Source organism: Myiozetetes cayanensis, unplaced genomic scaffold (assembly GCF_022539395.1).
Source record: "Myiozetetes cayanensis isolate MyiCay16 unplaced genomic scaffold, myiCay2020 scf6-25, whole genome shotgun sequence".
Classification (NCBI taxonomy): Eukaryota; Metazoa; Chordata; class Aves; order Passeriformes; family Tyrannidae; genus Myiozetetes; species Myiozetetes cayanensis.
Genome location: NW_026087853.1, coordinates 8,478,283 through 8,496,482, shown reverse-complemented (window position 1 = coordinate 8,496,482; position 18,200 = coordinate 8,478,283). Strand labels below are relative to the sequence as shown.

At 39.4% G+C, this 18,200-nt stretch overlaps 1 protein-coding gene across 6 annotated transcripts in view; it reads right to left on the bottom strand.

Moving 5' to 3' along the window:
• The window catches only part of CDC42BPB (CDC42 binding protein kinase beta), a 95,322-nt gene that overhangs the window by 61,049 nt on the left and 16,073 nt on the right, over positions 1-18,200 (bottom strand). For all 6 annotated transcript variants that reach the window (XM_050335421.1, XM_050335420.1, XM_050335423.1 and 3 more), the window contains exon 2: positions 5,623-5,714. In XM_050335421.1, the coding sequence (XP_050191378.1) occupies positions 5,623-5,714 (92 nt within the window). The remainder of the gene's footprint in view (positions 1-5,622; positions 5,715-18,200) is intronic.

Here is an 18,200-nt window from a genome sequence, read left to right as displayed (position 1 = left end):
TCAAGACTTTCAACTGGGAGAAGAGACAAAATGTCATTTCAGATGTAAACAATTTAGCTGTAATGTCATATTACCAGATTCATAATTGAATATTACAGTCATTTCCCTCAGCTAAAGCCTGTGTATGCCACTTTTACTCTACTATTTCTGTCTCACGCTATTGATACTGTGGACACCAGCTACTGCAAAAACACTGCAGGAACTGCTTTATCCTCACAATACTCTTGGATATGAAAAGTCTTTGATATAGAGCTCATTAGTTAAAAGTTTTAATACTGCATCTTGGAGGAAAAACTGGTCTGGGCTGCTCTATCAGGGTTTTTTATGTTTATTTTACATATAAAATTAACAATCAGAGTGTCTTTTGATAGAGTTCATGTGCCATGCTGCGTATTTCCAAAGCAAAATCGAGTTTTTTTGAACATGCAGTGTATATTTTCATGTTGTGCAAATAAGAAATCCCTCACAAGTGCCAGCCAGAAAGATTCTGCAAAGTAAGAATAAAGGCCCCGAATAGCACCTAAGCTGCTCCTCAGCAGTCAGGGGGTTTGCAGAGACAAATGGCTGGTCTCCCAGCAGCATTACAATGAACTACGTCTCTCCAGCTCCTTGCAACCTGCCTGTCTCCATAGTTACTTGGTGCTGCCACACAAACACACACGGATCTGGGGAGAACTAAGATAGCAACCAGCTCTTTTGAAGCATTTTCAAAACAAAGCAGCTTCTTTCTTCATCCATTTCCACAGCAGAAAATAGCTTGCTTTGATTTAATTTTTTTTTTTTTTTTGTGATGAGCATACTGAAGAAAAGCAGAGCTAATTAAATACTTCCACATCATATTCTGAATGCTTTGACTCTTTGAATAGTTCAACGAAAAGTGTCGTATGTTGTGTACAGCACTTAGGAATTCTGTTAATCTACGATGTAGGAAGGCATAGTCCCTGCTGGGCACCTAACACCAACCACCAAAGCTTCTGAATAGGTGAGACAGCCTTAATTGCAGTCTGTAGCTCACTGTGCCCCAGGTTAATTTCTAGAAGTACATCAAAACATTGAACTCAGTACCCTACAGCTGTGATTATAAGGTGGAAAGGGCACAAGCAGCTCTGCCTCTCGCTGCCAAGCACAGCTGACCACAGGAAGCTTAGGTTTTACATATTCACTTTTGACTCTCACTGCCACCTTATAGCCAGTATCTCTCTCATTAGGAACCACGTAACTGCTCAGAACCTGTGGTACACAGAGGATCAGTCTTATTCTCTCAACCTTTATTTATTCTCTTCTGGAAACACATTTCTATGTCTGCTGATTCCAGCTGAGACTGACTAAGCCTCCCGAGTCGAGGTGACATGTACTATTACTAAACACTACACAGATCAAGTCTGTACAGAACAGCACTTACATGAAAAGGTATTTCTAATCCATTCAGAGCAGTAATACTTAGGTGGGGCACATTAAGAGTTTTAGTTATTTTTGTGCTAAGCAAGACCAAGCAGTTCCACCCTTCCGCTGGAACCACAGTAAGCATTGCTCATTCAAGAAATCCTTGCTAACAAACAAGGGAAGGAAAACAATTGTTTCAGTCCCACACTGCTGCATTTCCAGGAGGTGTCAGCCACGTTATACAATCCAAGTTCTCAAATAAGGTACATCTTGACACATGCTTCTTTCAACAACTGCTCTTCAATTGCTCTGAAATTGCAGGCAGCAATGTGCCTGAAGTGGTCTTCTACACAAAATGAGGACAACAGGACCTTAAAGACTTACAAGTACATTTCAAGAGGTCAGACAAACCTTGCAAAGGAGCACATGCAAGTATTTAGAACCACAGTCCCCATACACAGTGTCCTCCTCCTGTCCCTCTCACCATACTGTAAGCAGGAATACTCGCAGTTCCCATGCTACAAGAACTTTCATTCAGGTAGGTTTTGCATTGGGTTTTGTTCTCATATTGTTGGAAAAAATGCAGAGAACCAAGCTGAGTTCTGCTGGTTTGCAAAGGAGTAAGAAAAAGGTAGTGACATGCCAGTACAGATAGGTACTGGTGATTATATCAATCTGCCTTAAATTAGATACTGATTTTGCAGCTGTGGTCACAGGGATAAGCTCACATGTGGTCTCAATCCTCACTCTGGCCAAATACCACGTTTCCTTGGCTTATGTGCTGTCTGGCAAAAATTGACCACCAATCCTGACTAATAACTAATATCATGCTTTTATTTTGTTTAAGCTGTATTTCTTCAAAGCTACTGATTAATGCTAAAGGTCTTATGTAGGAATAAAGCTGCTGGCATTCTCCAAAAAGTCCAAAGGAGCTCAGCTGAGAAGAATGGAATGTAATTTTCATCCTTTTTGAAGTCTATCTTGTGTAGCTGTTCAGTGTTTAAATTAAACTCCTTAGTTCTAACAGGGATATGCTTAGTTTAATTCTGATTAATTTCTTTATACATTTAAACACATACTGTATAGGTATTTAAAAAATTTACTTCCAGCAGATAAATCCCCTCAACTAATTTCTAACACAGTTCCCATGTATGAATGAATGTACTATGGAAAATTTACTCACAGCCCCTCCATTCAATTTTACCAAGTGTTATTTTATACAAGTAAAATGTCAAAAGTTCCTCTCAAAAGACTATATTTAATTTTCTTATTATGGAATGTCAGCCTTTAAATAATTACTATTTTATAATGCCTATAATATTTGGCAGTTATAGCAGTGTAGTAGACACAAGGGCCAAAGGATGCTTTCATAAGCAAAAAAGCACAAAATACTCTGTGGCAAGAGTGATTAAAGATCAGTGAACTTAAAATCAGTTATTCCTGCATAATGTAAACTGATAAAAGGTTTCACACTGCTGCAACTATAAACTAAAACTTTCCTAGAGAAGAGATGAACAAGATGTGATATTGACAGATAACTAACACCACTGACTCTGTGAGCACTCACAGCTCTACCAGAAGGATGAAATTAAGATACTTTCTCATTTCACTTCTGTGAAATTTCATTTCCACTGGGGGGGGGGAGGAGATGGGATGTTTGAATTGCTTTAGTTAAGTTCCATGCTTTTCCAAAAGAAAGAATATGAAACACATTGTTGATTCAGGCACTCCAAACACTATTAATACAACTTTCCATCCAGAATTTGTATCTTCTATACACCTTTAGACTTTTGATCCAAAGCTAAGAAAGGTCATTCTAAAGCCCCATGGCAAATATAAACAGAAGTTTCTGGAAGTGCATATAAATATTTCATTCTGCTGTTGTACTGAGATTTCCAGTTGGTCAATTCCTTAAGTGGAGAAGAGCATCTTTTGAAAAAGAACAGAACAACTATTATGGAAAACATCCCTTCCTTAAAGTTATACTGTCAGAAGGCAATCCCAACAGTGACTCCATCTGCAAGTCACTATACAGGGTTCCCATTTTTGATAGCTACAGCATTCACAAGTCTAGCTCTGAAAAGATCCAGAAACCCTTTCTAATCTTGCCAAAAGACAAACTGCCAAAATACTAATCTAAAATTCTTTAGATATCAGTGGTCACAGCCACTATAGCAAGTAATTCAGCACAGCAAGACCAGCACATCAAAGAATGTGCTGAGCCTTCCCATCTATACTGTATGCAGTTCAGAATTTTGTTTCAGACTGTATCTAACCTGGTTTCCTGGACCAAACATGCTTTGAAGCTGTTAGGAGAGTCAAACTCAGTGATTGATTCTTAGGTACTCCCTGGGCCCAGAAGTGCATTCAGCACACACCTGGAACGGAGGTACTGGTTAGTGTCCTCCAAAAGAAATCCGGCTCATGCTTAGTAAAATCATTCTGCAGTGAGTGGGGACAATGTCTTCAAAACAGTGCCACTGCTTTGAACCAAAACCCCAAGAGAGAGGTAGATACTTACCTACTACTGTCTTGATTCTCCAGGCCTTTTATCTACTTCTAAACCTCTCTGCTCAGACCTCTTTCCTGGACTAAATGTGTAGGGTTTTTTCAGTCTTTCCTGAGACTCAGCAAATCTTTTCCAATTTTTGCTTTTCCTGCCAAACTCTTCACAGTAACTTTTTACTCTAAAAGTCATGTTCAAATAATACACACCAGCTAAAAAGAAACACTAAAGTAAAGTAACTGATTTCCATGCAGTATTTCCACTGTCCTAAGATTCCACATTCCCTTTTTTGTAACAAATGAAGTTCAACATCCACTAGAAAGTGAACTTTTGCTTACAGGTCAAGATGTTACTGTTTATCTGCACATTTTACTTAAAATGCTCCAGTTCCTTCAGAGGCTGTATTCACAATAATTACATCTGAACTATATATTACCTCATCGTACTAGATGATTGCACAGATGAAGAGGTATTCTTGAAACACTAATTTCTGTCTTCTAATTTCTGTCTTCTTCTATTACTTCACCCACTGCAGAGTGCATATGTACACATAAACCTTATTACTTTCTGAACCCAGTCCAGCAGGGTCCTGGAATTTCTGGTATTTCTCCAGCTTAGTTTCTGGTTGGCCTGTGATAGCCCTGTCCCACAACCAAGCCCTACGTGGAAGAGTTTGAGGTGTCCAGGGCACACCTCCCTTGGAAGGAAAGGCCTGCATGGCACACAGTCCTGCTCTCTGTGGAGACAACAGGAGATGGAGATCAGAAAGCTTATCCTTAGCCACCAGCAGCAGAAGTTGCAACCAAGTGCTAATGGGCTGAAGTGAGCCACTAATGACAGTGTCTAAATTTCACTTTAGTGTGGCACTACTTAAAAGAAGTTTCCTGGAAGAAATCTACAGGGTTTTTTACTTCTAGAAATTCTCTAGTTAATAACCTCTCTTGCTGACAGCTATGACTTTAGTTACCTGTACTTAAATGCTGAAGGGTTGTCTTTTGAGGTTCACCAGAAGTTTCTGGTATCCTATGCCTGCTGGAGGGGACATGCTCACAAATGCTTTTGCCAGTGGCAAGCCCTACCAGTACCAGACTTGTGTGACTGATGAGACTTTCATGAAGCATATTAAGCAGTAAAGCTTCAGTCCAGGGTCCTGGGACTGGCGAGTCCTCAAAACACAAGGCGTTCCTATCATCCCAGCATGATTCAACTTGCTGTCCAAAAAACAGATCCAGCAGCCTTTGATCTTCAAAGATGACAGGGAGCAGTCTTTGAGGCAGCCAAATGCGTCTTTCTGCATTACCAGATTGCTACAGAGACAGGCAGATGGGTGGAGCAACCTCCACGCTCCTGCCATGGAAGCAGCCCAGTTCTGTGTTAAATTAGAGCAGCACCCAGCAGTACATATGGCAAGTGGGAGAAGAGATCCCAAATTCAGCTGTGCAGCTTCTAGGTGGGACCAGACCACCCTGTTCATAAACACATTGAAGAGACACTCGTTTTGCTACACTGAGGTCAGAATGCGCCAGTCACAGAAATGGCAGAACTGGGCACTAAATTACCTGCTTCAAAGGAACCTGGCAGTAGTACCTAGCTTCATCCCACATTTGGAAGTATTTTAACATATCTGTGTGAATCTTTTGTCTTTAGGACAAGTACAGGTCAACTATAGCAAAAAATCAGATTCACAAAGGATGAAAGTTATATTAGTACAACTGTGAGTAAAAATCTCTTACCTCTCCAAATGCACCTCTTCCGATCACTTTTATAATTTCAAAGTCATCTCGGTGGAGTTGCATTTCCTTTACCAATTTTGTAAATGGTTTTGCTGTTTAAGAAAAAAAAAATTCAATTACAAAGAGAAACATTGCAAGCCAAAATAATCCATAAACCAAAGGTCAAAATTACTAGTTGCATACCCAGAGCAACAGTAAATTTTCAACTATTAGAACTATAGAAGGAAAAAAAAGTTAATTACACTATTTAATTAACACTTAAAAGTTTTTTAAAAAGTTCAATCATATGAACGGCTCTGCCTTGCTGGTAATGAGTAAAGTGGTCTTTCAGAAGGATTCCCCCCTGCTTTCTTTTACGGCTTTGTGAATCAGTAAAGGACCATGTGAAAGGGAGAGAGCTCATTCATTATTGGTAAACCCTAGAGACAATCTGTCCTACCCTTCAGCCACTAGATTAATTCTCTTCTTAAGCAGAGTGCAGCTTTACTCTTTATTATTTCAGCTAGTACCAGCTAAAGCTTTAACATCCGACTCTCAAGAGAGAGCTGTCTCTACTCAACAGCAATGAAACCATTTCCCACAAGATCTGTGGCTAATTTAGGATTTTTACTTTGAACTATCTTTTCTGTTAAGCAACATTGACCAGATCTCAATTAGACCAAGTACTGAAGGGCTCCAGCCTAAAAGATGTCCAGTGATTAACTAACCTACACTTACTTTATTCTGTGGTCCCACTGGGTTCATGACATTTCTCAAAATATTTGGTTGATAAATTCTACTGCACCTGCAGCTCCATCAATTTTTTCCTCTACAGATCACAGCACAGGGATCACTATTTAGATACAACATTGGTTACAATTCACTATTCTGATTATGAAGGTCAAATCAATAAGGAAAAGCAAGCAGTGGTGCAAGTACAAGACAAACTGCACAAGGGCAAGTAGGCACAAGCAAAGCAGCAGCTCACTCTTCAACCTAAGCACAAAAAGATCGCTGCTCTTCACTTCACCACACACATTATTAGACTAAAAAGAATGAAGTTTTTCAACCCATGTATTTTTCCCATCTGCAACTGAATAAAATATCACAGAACTACTACTTGTAATTCAGCCCAGGCTCCTGTTTTACCTCACCTTACACTATGATCAAGCTAATGAGTTACAAGCCAAACAGAATTCCTAGAAGAGGGGTCATTGCCTTGATGGTGTATTTCAGATGATAACACAAACAAACGTACCCTTACAACCACACAGACAGAAGTTTGAAAGGGAGACTGCAGATTTCAATATAAAGTCTAACCAAGAAAGTGTGAAAACCTCTCAGCAAAAAATCATCAGAGCTAAAAAAAAAAATAAAAAAAGAAGAAACAGCTGTACTGAAGAACAGCCATGCTGTTTCCTTGTACTTAGGAAAGGTGTTACTAAAACAGTTTCCTCCAGAATTAATACCCCTTTCACTGCATGTTTCTTGTCTACCCAAAGTATGAAATTTAAGAATGAGACTCTACCAGCTTTTCTGCTAGACTCCCTATTTCAGCTGGACAGAAATGCCTACCACAGTCTCTCCCTCATCACAAGGCCAATGAGACTATCACTCCAAACCCCCAAATTGTTTATTAACACCACCTCAAACCAGTTAGAGACCTATACCAGTCCAATCAGACACCTGTGCAAGTAAATACCACTGCTGATGCCTGTGATATATGTCAATTATTCTGCAAAGTTCTCTCACCTCCTTCCCAGCAAACCAAGACAGAAGAAACACAACTGCAAACAAGAAATAAATGTGATAGTTCCATTATTAAGTAGGAGACTGCTAAGACTAATGGCACTACAGAATGTGGGTCTTTGGACTAATTTTGAAGAACATCAGCTCCTGTTATTAAAATTCAAGGAGAGGGGAAATGAAATTTAGTAATTATGTTTCTGGGGTCACTAACCCAATAATAATTTTTGTTTTAAATAAATTAAAAATTTTAGCAATAGTTCTGGTAAGCAAACAGAACATCAAAATCATAGAATCATAGAATGATTTAGGTTGGAAGGGATTATCCAGTTCCAATGCTCTTGCCATGGGCAGGGACACTTTCCACTAGACCAGGTTGCTCAGAGTCCCATCCAGCCTGGCCTTGAACACTTCCAGCAACAGAACATCCACAACTTCTCTGGGCAATAATTGGTTTAAGTATAAAAAACCCTGTTACTGTAAATTGACCACAAGTAACTTTCAAAGCAGGAAGACACAACCTATCAAAGTCTAAGCTGTCTTGTACACTTCAAAAAAACCCTAAACCCTTATATTTCTGTCGACTGGTGACAAACTATTTTGTCTACAAACTTCCTTGCTTTGAAGTGTATCTAACTTCCCATCACTAAAACTGGGATTCAGTTTAGAAATGTGTAGAGTTGTATAAAAGCAAGTAAATTTGATTAGTTTTGTATTTCAAAAGATAATAAATATTATCTATCAAGCAGAGCACATACTTTAATTTCAGTAAACAGAAGAAATAGTGTCTGCAGGTAAGGGCATGAACACCATCTCTCTAGGAATTGTACTCTTGAAGAAGGAAGGATGAGCAGCCCTCATTCTCCTGACCACCATTTCAATTGTAAAACTACATGAGTCTTAGTTGATCCTGCTTTTTCATTTCAATTGGTCAACTGAAGTATTACTTTTTAAATTAATGATTTTAATATATGTAAATGAAAAAAGTATTCTCTCCTAAAAGGAAATGACTATTTTTACAAGCCATTTGAGCACTTAACTAATGTTTGCTTTTAGTATTTAGCAGGTGTCAGTGTTCAGAAACACAGCAGCTTCAGTGGCCTCTCTCTTGGAAAGCATGAATACTTGAATGTAAAGAAATATTTTAAGTTGGACAAGACTTCTCTTGAAATAGAACAATTCGAGTCTTAAAGTAAAATCTAATATCCACAGAATCTGACCAGCACAGAGACTACAACAAAAGTTACACATCAAGTCAGAGCTCAAAGGAGGCAACAGACCAGTAATGCATTTATTATCACTTTGAAGTAGAACCTTGTTTACACCAGGATGTGTCCTGCTGCATTTAAGTACTGGATTTCACAATTTCTCTCTCTTAGTAAGTTGAATCAAAAAATATTTCCAATTTGCTTTCCTACTCTCCTCCCAGGAGGCTGCTGTTCCTTAATCCACAAATATCCAGATCAGTAGCATGCACAGAACTGGCAAAACTGAGTAAGCAGAAACTTCCACCAAAAAGTAGCAGAGACAGGCTGTGTTTCCTGTGCTTGCCAGAACAATGCCAAGTGATTTATCACTATCTAACTGGTAAAAAGCTTCAGCTTCTCCTTTTACATATCACTATTTCATAAATAGGGAACTCGAGACAAACTTATCTCCATATACTGGAATGAATAATTACACTTTACTGATTAGTTTTCGTCCTAATTTTGAAGGCAGAACTTATGATTTAGAGTTGATTTAATACTTAATGAAAGTATTTCATCCTGGCAAACAGAAGCATTAGCTGTGCTGGGGGTTTTGTTGGCAGTGATTACTGAATTTTGTTATATATACACACTGTTGTCAGGGTAACATTAGCTGAGAGTAATTGCAAGAGTTTGTTTATTCATGACTGTGAGGATGTAATCAGAATTTGGGATAGACATTCTACATGCAAATATTTGTATGCATCACTGCCTTTTCTCTCAAGCTCATTTTCCATTATTGTACTTATCCTTATTTGGAAGAAGGGTGTTCTCCATAAGGCCAGACAACAAAAAAACCCAGCAAAACCCCCAATAACTCATTTTAAGGAGCCAAGTAATGTATGCTCTCAAGAATATAATACAAAACAGTAACAGTTGATGTTTTGATTCATAATGGGAAGTGAAATGCCAACCTTTATTTCTTCACTGAAAAGCAGGGTACATATGAAAGACATAATTTTCCAGGTGCAATTTCTATTCTGATCATATTCTCCTCTTCCACTGATAGCTGGGATTAGAATATTTTATTTACACAAAAAGAAAACATCAATTTGGATAATTTGAAAATAAAATTTAGAGCACAGTCACAGGTAAATAGGTTTATGATTTAGGTTTGAGAGCTGGTGCACCTACACTGCAGTCAATCTATATTATGCTACCTGATAGAAAATATTTGAAGGCTGTTTCAGAATGACTAAAAGCTGCAGGAAACACCACTGGAGATGATATGACATAGCAGACTGGGCACTCTGCACTGCTACCCCAGGAATGGGTGCACACTAGCCTCTCTCAAGGTCAGAAGCATTTGCCAGATTTCCTCTCATTTCTGAAGGCAGGTCAGGAAAGGCAGTATTGTCAACATCACCCTCAAAAAATAAAAGGTTAACTCTTCCCACCTAGAATGCTGTTAAAAACGAGAAGTGTCAAGGTGTATTTTAAATTTTTACTTTCTGTTCCAATTCTGAATCATTCAATTTATGTCAATAATTTACCATCTGGAATCACACCAGCCAGCACCTTTACATCACTGGGCAAAAGACTACCCACTGGGTTTATGATAACTACTGCTTCAGTGGTGGAATTATCCCATGCCTGTAATTTGAGGACTCCTCCATATTTTGTTAGGCAGTGCAAGTTTCCAGAAATTCAAAAAAATCACTCAGCTGAAGCTGCCAAATGTTCAAGAACATCTGATGTTTTGTATCATTGGCAGCTCCAAGTTTTAAATAAATGTGACAACTGCAAGCAAACAATACACAGACTCACAATTCAGGTTGAAAGGGACTAGCTGGTCTTTAATCCAACCTCCTATTCAAATCACCGTCAATACTGATTTCTGACCAGGTTATTCAGAGTTCTGCCTGGTTAGGTTTCAAAAACTTCCACGTGTGGAGAACTCCATGGGCTCTTGGAGAACCTTGCTCATACTGCACTGCCCTAACCCAGATAGTTTCACAGTTTGGAACCAATCCTGTAAGTGATTTGGGGTTCAAGTCATTACATATCATAACAACATCACTGAGGTAGATCTACCCCGAAGGTATGTCCAAACCGTCTGGTCAGACAGAAATTCATCTGCCACCACAGTCCCTTTATCTACTCATTCCCTTTACAAAACACTGTGGTAGGAAACTATGTGAATTGCAAAAGATTAATGTCAGGGAAACAAGAAAATTACGCAGATAACTGTCTGTGGAGCCACACTCCCATCAGGCAGATACAGTATTTTATTTAAGATGTTTTCTTTGGAGGAAGAACACGAAAGAACAGCAAGTTTTACCATTTCCCTCAACCATCCCTCTTAACTTACATTCTAGAAGTCAAGTAACTTGTTTGCCCTCTGTGCACCCTTTTCAAAGAAACAGCATTCCTATGATATTGCTACTAAAACAGAAGGCTGGCAGGTTTAACAAGTTAGTGCTTGTATACACATCTTGGGAGATACCCACACCCAGGTAGCCCCAACCTGCTCACTAAGGTGATAAATACCTGTTACAACCCACACTTGAGTTTTAAAGAAGTACAATCCCCTTGCTACCCAATTGTGAAATTTTCCCTGTATTTTAAAAATGTAAATTTTTTTATTCTTCCATCTTTTGCTGACTACAGTTTTAATTTTTCCAAATATAGATCCTTGCCTCCCTTTTCCTGTGCTGCCTGTTTCCTCTTACTGTCAACCCATGTGAAAGCTTTCTTTCAGTCTCATTTCCTAAGGAAATAAGGTATGTGTGATCACACTGCTGGGCAGTCTGAGGCCATTCCTCCCACCCGGTATCTTTTGATCCCACTGAACACCCTTCATATGCACTTTATCAAATTTCACCAGAGTCATCCGAAGATACCAAGATGCTACAAGTTTTATTTAAAAAAAGGCAGTGGCTAGAAGACACCCATAGTGTCACCTCCACTAAGGGAAAGGCTGCATCAGCAATGCAGCAGTCACTTGGCAGCCAGCACACACCAAGGTGCAAAGCATCCATGGTCATGCAGGGACAGGGGAGCAATACTACACAGCAAGGGAAGAAAGGAAGAGCGCAGCAGAAAAGGGAAGGCAGTAAGGTGGGAAGGGCAGGGGGTTATTCCACTGAGCCTAGTAAAGGAGGTAGATACAAAGTCTACAGGAAGACAAACTTCACCAAAGTTCTGCTGTTTACAAGCCAAAGGTGACACATTCTGTGTTCTCTGACCCATTTTCTGCTTGCCCTCCCTCCTGTTTTTATGACATACACACACTTCCCTTACTCTGTCTTCCTCTTGCTCAAGGATCCGATTTTTTGTCATTCATCAACAACTCATTAGACCAGTGCAGTGGTGCAAGACTTTGGTTAGCACTGGAGTGACAAACTCCACAACCTGGTTACCTCTTACCAAGTGCCTACAGCCCTGGCAGAACAGCCTCCTGATATCACACTGCTTCACACACTGTCAGAGTTCTCTTTATTCCCCGAGCAAGGGGCCATCCAGTTTTACAGTGCCTGGATGCCCAGTACTTACTAATTTTAAGATGTTCTCTTCTAACAGCATTTATCTGAACTAAAATGACAGTAGAAACAGACATTAACACAACAGCAAGGAAGTCTGAGTCGTCTTGAGGCTGATTTTTCAAGACATTAAGTGGTAACTAATTATTAAATATCATATTGTTGGGGGGGGTTTTGTATCCAAATACTTTAAAAAAAAACAAATGCTTAAGCTCTTCTGAAGATCTGTTGCACAGAGGTATCCATTTGCAACCATGATTATGATTTGGTTATTTTATAAAAGCTTTCTGGAGTATGTAAAAGAGTGTCTGACCACTTTCAGTCAGATACCTTGCTGACACTTAACAGAACTATGAACTGGGACAAGATTTGGATTAGATAATTACATACAAACCCCTCAAAAATGTAAAAGGATAAAAAGATAATTAGCTTTAGGCATAAACCAAGAGTGAGTGCTCATAGCTTCCGCATTTTGCTCTGTAAGTGGCTTTATCAATTACAGAAGAACTGACTGTGGTATTTAGAATTTGTACACTAGTCTGTGATAACTGCATGAAAAATTTATCGCCAAGCTAAAGGGTAATGGCATTGGGAAACACTTGGAAGAAAAATATTGAGTAGTAGTTCTGATGTTGATCCTATTAGTGCTGCTAAATTTGCCAGCAGAAGAGCAAGGCATTTACCTTGAAACATCATCTGTGTTCACTGTTACTCTTTTTGTGTGGCAAGCCCCAATTGCAAGAGCCACACAGAAGGACTCAATCAGCAGCAACATGCCAGCTCGCTGATGAATGTTACCACAAACACTTAATAGCTGGCTATCTGCCTGACTAGCCTAGCCCATTCACTGCTTTTCATGCTTACAATGAAAGGACACCAAAGATAATATGCAAGGTTTGAACAGACTAGAAGAGAGGAACACACAGATGGTTCCCAATAGTCCAAGCGACAAAACACGTTGCCAGTTTAACTCTCATCAAAGCAACCGCACGTCTTTGAGAACTAAACAGCAACAGTGTTCTATTGGTGAGAGGAAGTAAGTGCTGGCTTACATATCCAACAAAACCACCAAGTGACTATTTGGTGTACTCATATATATGCAACACCTTAGTTTACCAAAAGAAAAATAATGGTCAGGTAAAATAAAAACCACATGCCAATCAGACCTAAAGGTAATGGCATATGCTAATGCTACAGGGGATGCAAGTACAAGAAGCAGCAGCTTATATCGAACAGAGGGCGAAGCTCACTGACCAATTTCTCACCTTACTCCTGTGTTAATGGCATGGAATGATCCAAATTTAGGAAAGTATAACTTGGTCTCTGTAACCAATTCAGGCAGGATTTGTATTTTCTTCTCTTCCCTCCCTCCCCCCTTTTCCCCCTCCAAATATTGGAGTTGCTCTTGGAAGATGGAACTATTAGTACTAATACTGAAGAAAAATATGACTGTGAATAGCATTTTGTTTGGGAAAGCCAGAAGCGACTTATTATCCACACAAACCCGGTGAAGCTTCACAACATGTAACATTTCAGATACAGTAGGAAAAAAGACTGAACACTGAACAAGAAAGCACCTTTGGGAGTGCTCATCAGGGCATTTCAGAAAACACTCAGCAGCTTGAAATGAAGTTCTAGCCCAGCTTTCATGGGAGAATGAAGAAAGCTCCCAGAGAAATTGTGTTCCTGACTGCGCTCTGTAGCCCAGCTTTTCATACCTCTTTCCAACTTCGCACATTTGTTTGGGAGATGGAAAGGTGATATGCCTTTCTAACCTTTCCCTAGGGTTTCCATCTCCTTCAGCAGACTACGCACCAACCATGGATTCATCAGCCTCTTCAGTTTCAGAGCCTTCACTGACTAATCTACTGAGCAGAAGCTCAGACTCTGCAAGTTGTCACTTTCTGAAGAGACTGAACAAACATATCTTGCTTCTACTCAAATTCTGTAAGATTTACAAAGGTGGTACTTTCCTTCCTCTTAAGCCTTGCTAAAAAATGCAAAGAAAAGATTACTATTCCATAATAAAGAAACTTTCCCACTCTTACATAACTGTTGATACCCAATGCCTTCATAGGCTTCATCTTCAGTCCTTTTATTTTCCTCAATACGATCATATCCAGTCCAGAAGATGCAAGTACATCAAGTCCTATACAGGCTCTTTGAATTACAGATTTTCCTTGGAACTGTCTGGCATCCCAGACATTTGAGACAACTGAATAGGGAGCTACATGACCACTTTAATTCATAAAGGAAATTCATTCTGCTGCCAAAAGAGTCTCTTTATTCCTTACCACCATACTCCACTCTATTGTTTGGATCGACATTATCATTCACGTGTAGGTCAAACCAGAAAACACTTCCAGGCAAAAGCTGACATGTCTGTCCCATTCCGCCCTATCCCACAAAACCATTCACCCAGTGTGACCCAGATACAGCTGCAACGTTGGTGCCCCAGCCCAAAGCAGGGAGAAGAATAAGACTGGAGAAGGGCAAAATGGCTTTTGGAATTGATGTGAATCTGACTTGGACTGCAGCGAGCATGGAAATGCTACACCAGAGCCTGTTTCTAGTCAACATGTACCAAATTAGCACAGAATCTTCCAAGATACATGTCAAAACACTGTAAGAAATGGATGTGACACACCACAGAATGCAACCTCTGTTAAATATAGCTTTATTCGTGCCTCTGTTTTTCTGTACTCCTAGTTCAGGGCCAGATTTTGCAGGTGTTGGAGAGGCCATTTAAGCCACAGCAAATGGCAATCCCATGTTGAAGCACATCAGTAATGGAAAAATTTTTTCAGGGTTTTACATGAATCACTAGTTCCAAACAGTAAAATTTCAATGATCCCATTTCTTTTATTCCATAACAACATCGTAAATATTGATAAAACCCACTTATTTTACTGCCTGATGAATAATCTTAAAAACATAGTTTATTTTTTTGTAGAACAGTTTGAGAATTATGACTGCTCAGAAAAAGAACTTTGATATCATCACTTATTTTTCAGATGGTTTCAAAGCAGAGATTAGGAAAATCTCAAATTTAAGCTCCCCCAAATTTCAACAACACAGGATGAAACAATTTCATCAGAGCCAGCACCTCTTGCACACCCTGCTAAGAAATAAAAGAATTCCAATCTGATGATCACACTGCTGATATAAGCTTACATACACTTACATTAATTAAGGCACCACTTACATCATCAATGTATGAGCAAAGTTCTAGTTCCTGATTGCATGCTTTATTTCACCTTAGAAGTAGAACTTAGCAAGGAAGCAGCATCAATTACCTACAGTGAATGCACCTTTTTTTTTTTTGCTCCAGATATATGCAAGATGTTCTCTCAAGTTTCTATAAACTTAATACATGCATAATGTAACTGAACAATTTATACTTTACACTGGTGCTGTATTTACCACATGCCACCTCCTTTATTTTAGAGGTTAGAGGTTTCTATTAAGTTCTTCTAGCCAAAGCACCCTACACAAATGCACTTAAGAGTGACAGGAGTGAAATCCACATAATGAGGTATCCCTTTTAGTTTAATGACACAACCATAGTGGATCGCTGCAACCAGAGGGGCAGTTCCAGAGGTCGCTCTCTTCCTTGTACCAGCTCCAGCAAACCCAACTGGTCTCACCTCACTGACCTGATTCTACTCACTGAACCAGCGGGATCCCGAGACACAGAACACAACTATCACCCTGTAGTTTAACAAATTGAATCATCATCGCTGAAGGGTCGGGAGAGGCTGCTGTGCCAGCACAAGCAAGAAGGGTAAAGGAGCGCAGCTGTTCTTTAGAGGCCACTGTCCCAGGCAGCACAGGGTGTGATGAACTGCCCACACATCAGCCTTCGCTGCTGTCCAGCTGCTGCAGAGGTGGCCTGCCTTGGTGCTAACACCCGTGGAAAGCTGGATGAGGGACCAGAGACAAACAACAATTACCTTTTTCCTGATACTTCAGTGCCCAAACAGATCAACACCATAAGCTAGGAAACATAAGACTAAGGATCAGCTTGCAGTGCTACAGAACTGCACCTGATTTTTATTCTTTTGATGGCTCAAGGCTGCAACACTACACATATAAACACCTGAGCTGTTTTTCAATTTCAAGAGTCAAAGTAGCAGCAGCAGCTACTGTAAGTACAGGTGTGGCACATCTTTCTCTTCACTTCCTTCTAAATGGCAATGTACAGGAGGACATTTTCTCAGACGTTACTCATACTGTTTCAAAACTTGCCTGGAGCTTGAGATCTAATTAAAAGGTCACTGAAAGTCATATTTTTGCCATAGGAAAAGGCCACAAAGACATGCGACAACAATTACTGTAACCAGGCATTGGAATATTTGGAGTAGCTCAAGTTACTCAGCAGGAGGGAAGAGGAGGATTGTCTTTAAATCTGCAGAGAATACTAACAAGTCCCCTGCTAAGATTTGCTACACATTACAGTGGATGGCACAGAGTGGCTTTTTTAATATTATAAATACTCTCACTCAGTTCCCTCTCTAGACCAGGGAATCTAGAGCCAAGGCCATTCTGTCTCGGCCTACTAATTCCAATGTCACCAGCTGGGAGCAAGGAAGTGAAGACCATTTACAGAGGCACTGTTTTCATGCACTCCAGGTGCTAAAGGTCACTACCAACAAAACACAGGGCAAACATCAGGAACATGGCCAGCCACCTGTAACAGCAAAATCACTGGAGTTTGGGGCCATTCAGAAGGTAAGCATATCCCCAGAGGGCATGTGAGGATGTTTCCTAACACTTACTTGCTCAGAAGACGTAAAAAGGAAAGAGAAATACATCTCTCAGCCTTCCAAGATGCGATGAAAACTTTATCCAGATAAGGTAACGTGCTTCTAATTTCACTTTGCAACTTTTCCCTAATGTCTGACACTGATACAGCATATGTCACAATTTGTCTATATCTAGCCCCAGGCTTTTCATATACTACAGTTAACATTTAAAATGGATAAGTAAGGTCTGAATTTTTAACAGGGGCAGGAAGGGGAGAATCTATTGGAAAACTGTGAGGGCATCCTAAACTTGGCCTTAGATACAGATTTCTAAAAATGGAGTCAAATCGTATGGTACATAGATCATTCCCTGTACAGAATTTTTTGTAAGTGGTCATGGCTCAAAAATAAACAAACAAAGCCCCAAACAAACAAAACAAACAAAAACCAAAACAAAAACACACATCACCCCCAAATAAAAAATTCCCAAAATGTCATTCTTAGGAAATAAACCAAAAAGCCTGCAGAATGCTGTTTTAGAATATTGCCCATTCCAGTTAACAGTTTGCTAGCATCAACTAATTAGACTGAAGTTTCAGACTGACCAAGATCATAACACCTGCTATTAAATTAATAAAAAAAAGCCATTTAAATCTTGTCTGGAAGCAGGGTTTGGTTTTTTAACACACATTGAATAGCCCTGAAAGAAAACATTTTTGATAAATGATAATTTAGAATATTAGATACATGCCAGTTTATACATGTTTGAATTTTTAAACTTTGCTTTAAATCAAAAAGTCGTCCTTAGGGAAGTCAAATCCTGGAACAGTTAGGAGTGAATTTTTAAAATCTAACTGATTTACAGCATGACTAAAGAGCTTTAACATCACATATATATATATATGCAAAGCATACGGAAAAAGAATCTAAAAATAGAACACCATGCCTTTCCTAGAGACATTTCCAAGTCTCCAAGCATTATAAATTCAGTTTTCTCTAGTACAGGCAGGATGAAGTTCTTCCTTCTTCTCTCCCCCTCATTCTGTATTTTTATCATGCTTTCCTATCCAAATTTTTGCTAATTTATGTACAGTATACTGAATAAGCTCTTTCCCCTTATCTCAGTATTTTGTGTATCAAAGAACAGTTTTGATTTTGATTTTGTTTAGTATTTATAGCCCATCTTTTCCTAACATCTTTGCTGTGATACCTTTTAAATTCTCAAATCCAGTTTCTGGATGGTGGTTTTAGAAAAGCTCTGAACAGACTGCCAGCCCACGTGACATGCTGTTTAAGGGACATGCTTCTAGGCATTCCCAAACCTCTTGTAGGCTCCTGGAAGCTCGTATCCTCCACACCAGCATTCCAGTGCAGAACAT